Consider the following 6,860-nt stretch of genomic DNA (forward strand, 5'->3'; position numbering starts at 1 on the left):
GGGGTGGGGGGGGTGGATAATCATTATAATTATCAGAGTGACAAGATCATCAAAAAGAAGATAGGCGGACAGTATGTATCTCCTAATTGAAATATAAAGCGCCTCTGGAGTGGTCTTGCCAAAGAACAAAATATTGACCAAAAAATACTAATCCAATGAGGCTTCTGCTTATACCTACTAATGATTATTAGACTGAGTGTTAGGTGAACAGGGTTCATTATACTCTTTTCTATACTATACTACATGTCTAAGAATTTCTATGAATAATGATTTTTATAAATATACCTTTATGTTTGAAAATCAAAGTTAAATGCTATTGTGTATGCAAAACATAAAATCCAAAGGACACCAATTTAAAAAAGAAAATTATACTCTACACTTATGAACTGGAATTGTAGGCCAAAGTCACCTAGATCAGATCAGGTTTGAAGGCCAGTTGCATCTTATATTCAGGCAAAAACTAATCAACATCTTAAGTAAACTTTTCCAAATCACACACAAAAATTTAAAATTACTCCCCATATCTAATCAAGCTAGCTCTTCTTGATACAAAAAGCCTGTAGATGAAGAGACCTAAGAGAAGAATATTTAAGCCAAGCCCACTCCATTGTTCTAAACTGGACTACAAATCACACTCAGAGCAGTAAGAAGAGCAAGTAAATAGTAAGGATGAAAAATGGAAAAGACAGATAATATTCATATTCCACTTATGATTTCTGCATATGCAATATTGAAAACCTTAAAAAAATCAGAGGCTTTTAAAATCATTCATTTCAGTGTCCTCTTGTACGATGTAAATATTTTAGAACAGAACTTATGTAAGACACTAAGTCTGACTACTGAACAGCAGAAATAGCGTGATTTTTCTCTGATAGCCCACCAGCCTGCCTGTTTTGCGTTCCAGCTTCATTTCACACTAAGCCTGGGACGTGACCCATTCCACACTTGGCAAGGGTTTCAGGAGGTAAAGTGACCAAGAGTTTGCCAAGATACAGCATTTCGCAGAAAGCCTTAAGTCATAAGAAAGGAGCCAAAACGAGAACTCCCAGGAATGACAGAAGAGGCCAAAACCAGAGAATGACGGTGGGTCACACAGACACGGGCCAGTGCCTACTTTGAGCCCAGCTGACCCAGGCAGGGCTCTCCAACTGAAGCATCTCCTCAATTCCTCTTGAGGGTTTTCAGGGGCATGAGGACATTGGCATGAGAGGCAAGACACGGGATCAAGGGAGGGATTAATTCCAAGGCTACAAGAAGTCAGCAGGACTCTAACGAGGGACCAGCAGCAACCAGCACCGTGAAAGAGCCCGGCACGCACAGCCCTGCCCTGCTATTGGCCCAGAAGGCCCCAGGCAGGTGTAACCGGATGTGACGTCCCCTGATTTCCTCTTCAAGACCGCCTGGCTGTGCGGCATTCGATCGGAGGCGGTACGGGATTTGATCTGAGGTGGCGGTACGGGATTTGATCTGAGGTGGTACGGGATTTGATCTGAGGTGTGTGGAACCAAATCAGCAGAGGGAGGATTGCCAGGGTCTGCTTGGAGTCAAGTAAGATTCCAAATGAGAGCTGAGGAGACCCCGTATCACAGAAATGAGGGGACGCATTAGATGAGAGCCCAGGTCCAACTCGGGGTAACCCCAGCCCCGTCTATCAGGCTGGCCTACGACACACTTCCTGTTTGGGATCTGATCGAGGTGACAGCGTTTCTGCTGCGGAGCTAAGAGTCCCCTGACCTCTTGGTAGTCCAGAAAAGGGCCCCCGAGTGAGTCCTGAGGGGCCAACCGTCCCCAGACAGTGGTGGACTCGGTGAGCCTCGGCCAGTCTGTGAGCCCCGGGAGGCCTCAGCAGAGGCGGCGGAAGAATTGCTGACTGACTTCAGCCTCCACAGTCTGAGGGAGGTGAGAGCTTAGCCTGAGGCAGGCAAGAGCTTAGCCCGAGGCAGGCAGGTAGGCGGTGTCCTGTGGGCAAAGGAAGGAGCCTCAGGCCCCGCGGGGGACTCTGGTAGGAGTCCCAGCGAAGACCCCCAGTGAGTGCTCATGCTTCCCCGGATCGCGGGTAGAGGTTGTGGCACAGCATTAAGGACCTGTGGCCAGGTCTCCGTGTCCGGCAGATGAGGTGTCCCCTCACTTCCTTTCTGGGTGTCTCGGACACGTGGGGCCTTGACTGGAAGGTGGAACACCAGGTAATAGATGGCAGCGGGCCCATCACCAACCAGTACTGGACTAGCACTTGTGAGGATGGTGGGACCGACCAACTGATGGCAGAGGCGCTGCACAGAGCCCCTCCCCTGTTGTCAGCCCTGAGAGGCCCAGAGAACAGACAGCCGGCAGAGGGGACTTTTCCTTTCTCCTCTGGGGCTCACGAAGTTAAAGGATTTGTTCAGTCAGGAGGAGTCCTAGACCCTGGCAGTTGTCACTGAGTTAAGTCTGAAGGGCGGACAAAGGTCCCAGGCAATGATGGTCAGGAGTCTTCGTAGCTCACTTCCTACACTGGGCACCTAGGGGATTGGGACATATTCAGATTCAGCAGTGGACAGGGTGACCAGGAGGTACTGGAGTCCATGTGGACATACAGAGTCAGAACTGAAAAGGATCCACCCCAAAACATAGGGTCATCAAAGAGACCCTGGACCTTTATCAGTCCAGAGAACTCTGCACAGAGACTACATGAGAAGATCCCCCTTCTTTGGGGGGTTGGAGACAGGAGAGATCTCTGGTGTATGCACCTATATCATATGAGGTCATCAAGGAAAGGGATCCAGCTCCTCTCACAGGTCACAGTAGGAACGTGAGTGAGATCCCCCGGGTAGATGTACCCACCCCAGAAACGAGGGACCTTTACAATTTCTACCTCCTTCTGTCAGCCCAGGAAACCCTTAAAAGAGGGGGAAAGGCACTGCCCTTCTTCACTTCCTTCTCAGGTAACTCGTGAGGGTAAGGCATTCTTACATACAGAAGGGTTGACATCACATAGAGGGGTCAGATCTGGGACCCCACCAGTTGCCAAGTCAATAACCCAGAATGAATACTGAGGGTCCCCTGACACCAGGAGAATGCAGATCGTGAGGAATCCTGCCCTGAACGGTTGTAAGCACTGAGAGGCTATGGGAGAGGCTGTCAGTACACATGTGCCCTAATTACCTTCTAGAAATCAGAAAGTGGAGGCTTTGTTCTGAAGGGACAATGTTAGGTCAGCAAATGAAGGGATCCCAGGACCTGCCTGGATTCAAAGTAAGGCAACGAAGTGAGAACTGGGGGGACCACCACCAGCAGTATAGATAGCCTCCACACAGTCTAGGTCCCGTTGTCAGCCTTGGGAAGTCCCAGGGAGGCCTTCTGGAAGAGGTACCTGCTTCAGTTGTCTTAGGAGATGTGACTTTGGTCTTCGGGGGACCATCCCATATTAGGATGGTGAGGTACACCAGGTCCTATCAAAAGCCAAGGCAGTGCACCTGAGGGAGGACTGATGGGACCACGCTCCTCAGAACAGAAATGGCTGTCTAGAGCCCAACCACCCCCCCGCTTTCTGGGGGCTCTGAGAATTCTCAGCCTGGGTTTGCTGGCTGCATCCTCAGGAGCATTCAGACTCCTTCCTTCATTGTTCTTCAGGGGCATAGCAACCGAGAGGTTGGGAGACCTGTGAGGCCCTAGAAGAGTGTTTCCAGAAGTCCACTGGAGGCAGTTTTATCAGAGCCACCCCAGTGGGGTTGAGCAGCCAAGGCCACTCACGTCTCCCTCTTCCTCTTAGGCCGTGATTCCCCATTGCCCACTCTCCTCTCCTCACTCCTGTCTATTGCTAGTCATAAAAGTCACCATGCCTCAGCACCAAAAGAATCCACAATGCTTATATGATCAGTGCTTTCAGACCTGCAGTGGGATCAAAGATATGGAGGTTGACCAGGTCTCCAAGGCTCTGCAAGAGACCCATCTCTCCTCTTATCCTCTGATACCTGGCAATTCCAAGGAGGCTCCTTATGCTGGTAAACCCAGTACCCCGGAGAGTTTCTGCTCATCTTCCATTGCCATGACAACCACCTCATCAAGTGAATTGAATGAGGGTGCCAGTGGCCAAGAAGAAGCGGTTGGCACCTCACGGGCTGGGCCCACCCCCAAGAATGTGCCCATACGTGCTCTAGATGAGAAAGTGATTTCGTTGGTCAATTTCATGCTCTTCAAGTATCACATGAAAGAGCCCATGACAGAGGCAGATATGAAGGTCGTCACCAAAGAGTATGAAGACCACTTCACCGAGATCTTCCTGAGAGCCTGTGAGCACATGGAGATGGTCTTTGGCCTTGATGTGAAGAGAGTAGATCCCACCAACCGCTGCTATGGCCTCTTCATCAAATTGGGCCTCACCTATGATGGGGTGCTGGATGGCGAAGAGGGCATGCCCAAGACCGGCATCCTGATCTTTATCCTGGGTGTGATCTTCATGAAGGGCAACAGTGCCACCGAAGAGGAAGTCTGGCAAGTTCTGAATTTGACAGGGATCTATGCCGGGCAGAAGCACGCCATCTTTGGGGAGCCCAGGAAGCTCATCACCAAAGATTTCGTGAAGGAAAAGTACCTGGAGTACCGGCAGGTGGCCAACAGTGATCCGGCACAGTTTGAATTCCTGTGGGGCCCGAGAGCCCACGCTGAAACCACCAAGATGAAAGTCCTGGAATTTCTGGCCAAAGTTCATGGGACTGACCCGAGCTCTTTCCCGTCTCCGTATGAGGAGGCTTTGCAAGATGAAGAAGAGAGAGCCCGAGCCAGAATTTCCACGTGGTCCACTTCTACTTCTGGGGCCACTGCACCTTCTAGGGCCAGGTCCAGACATTTCTTTTGCTTCTAGAGAAGCCCGAGGCAGGTTTTTCACTTTGTGTTTGAGAAAGGGCAGTTAGTGTTCATAGAATTTAGGTCTGTGTTGGGGCTAAAAGGAATACGGTAGATATGCCTATGTGTTCCTACATTATTGTGTAACTGGAAAATTTATTCTTTTTTAACATAATGTATTTGTTCAAATATTGTGTCTTTAATGTAGATTTAATTTAATTTAGATTTAATTAGCTTCAGAATCTACAAGTTTATGGATGACATTGGTCACACATTTAATGTTATAATGAGGTTTAATAGTAAGAGCTTTGTTATTTTGTGAAACTAATTGTGAAACCATCTTATTTTGTCATCCAGAATAATATCACATAGAATTGCTATAGGCATTTACTGGAAATGTGAGAGTGATCAGCTTTAAGGTGGTTGGGTTCTCAAAATAGAGAACAAATTAAAGATTGCCAATCTGTGGCCCTCTTTTACCTTCTACATTTTGTTTTATACAATTAAATTATATACACTTTAATATGCTTAATTTGTTTATGGATATATTAAAAATAAACATCAATAAATTAGACCCCATGCTCACTGTTTCTTTTATTCCCTGAACCTTCATTGAATATTTGCTCTTTGCAAATCACCATGTTTGTCTTTGAAACTACAGCATGAGCAATACCTACAACTGCACTTAACAAATTTTACTTATAGGATCAGCAATCCTATCATTACAGTGGGATGCCTTCTAATATCTTAGGGGCAAATACAAGATGGAGTTAGCAGGTAAGTGGGGGTATTCCATATGAGACTTCAAGTGTAAATGGTTAGGGACAGGGGATTTTGGACATTGGGAAAGCTGGAATTCCTGTAGTGAGTGTTAATTTTTAACTTAAATTTGGATTTAGGGCAAGCTGTGCCTGAGGGAGTGGTGATCAGAAATCAGACCTTCAGATAGTGTGTCTCCCAGTTGAGACTCAAAAACCTTGAATGGAAAACTATTCTTTGTAGTTAATTAGGGGGTATAGTTTAAAAAGGGATAAATCTTTAAGGCAGGAATGGAAGTTGTCCTGTGATGATATCTTGTGCCACTGAGTATAATTCACAAACAAGTTTTTATACACATAGTCTTCAAAGAGTTTTCAGAGATAACAGTGATACTTTATTGAGATGAGACACCGAGAAACCAATGGTTGCCCTGGCCTCGGAGGGTGAGAGGCTACTCCATTTCACGCATATTTTAAATAAGCTATTTTCAGTATAATTTGGCATAGTCTAAGAAATGCTTATATTTTTAAGGGTGTGAAATTAATGAGAATAGGAGTGGTCTGAATGGAACAGAAGCGAGGGAGGCAAGGAATTGGTCCTTGTCACAAATTCTAGGAGTTCTGAATTGCATCCAGGTGAAGAAGAAATTCCCTATTCTAAAGATTTTATTTCCTTATTTATTTGAGGGGGGCCAGGGATGGAGCAGAGGGGGAGGGAGAATGGGGAAAGAATCTCAAGCCACGTCTGTGCTGAGTGCAGAGCCTGACCCAGGGCTGGACCCCAATCCCAATGATCCTGAGATCATTTCCTGAGCCCAAAGCAAGAGGAGATGCACAACCAACTGAGCCACCCAGGTGCCCCATCTATAGTATCTCAGTTTCTGTAAATTCTGGAGTCCTTGTAGGACTCCATTTACCTTTGGATAATAAGACTTCTAAGACTCTATTATCTCTGGGTAATAGATGATAGAGATAGACAGATGATAGATAGGTGATGGATAGATAGATAAATAGATGAAATAGATGGAATAGAAAGAATTTTGGTTTTCAGTGTGCATAATTTTATTTGTGCAGATGTCTGGCATTTTTAGTTAGGTGATAGCAGAGAATCATGAGGTAAAGTTTTATCAATGCACCAAGAGTAAGAAAATTCTCAGTTTACTGTGATCATAGTGGTTATTGAAAAGGACAAAGTGTAATGGTGCTTTTGAAAAAGTGAAGTATGGCAAACACTTCCTGCAAAGATTTACAAGGTTCTTTTTAAAAATATATGTGACTCTA

The 6,860-nt window shown here is 46.1% G+C and overlaps 1 protein-coding gene across 1 annotated transcript; it reads left to right on the forward strand.

The window, feature by feature from the left end:
- The first annotated feature begins 3,814 nt into the window (after positions 1 to 3,814).
- LOC123934590 (melanoma-associated antigen B16-like) lies at positions 3,815 to 4,840 on the forward strand. Its single transcript, XM_045994744.1, has one exon. The coding sequence runs from the start codon at positions 3,815 to 3,817 to the stop codon at positions 4,838 to 4,840; it is 1,026 nt and encodes a 341-aa protein (XP_045850700.1).
- The last annotated feature ends 2,020 nt before the right edge of the window (positions 4,841 to 6,860 follow it).

The sequence above is a fragment of the Meles meles genome, chromosome X (assembly GCF_922984935.1).
Source record: "Meles meles chromosome X, mMelMel3.1 paternal haplotype, whole genome shotgun sequence".
Classification (NCBI taxonomy): domain Eukaryota; kingdom Metazoa; phylum Chordata; class Mammalia; order Carnivora; family Mustelidae; genus Meles; species Meles meles.

What these genes read in the sequence shown, in the direction of transcription:
- LOC123934590 (XM_045994744.1), top strand. Translation starts at nt 3,815, where the DNA reads ATGCCTCAGCACCAAAAGAATCCACAATGCTTATATGATCAGTGCTTT.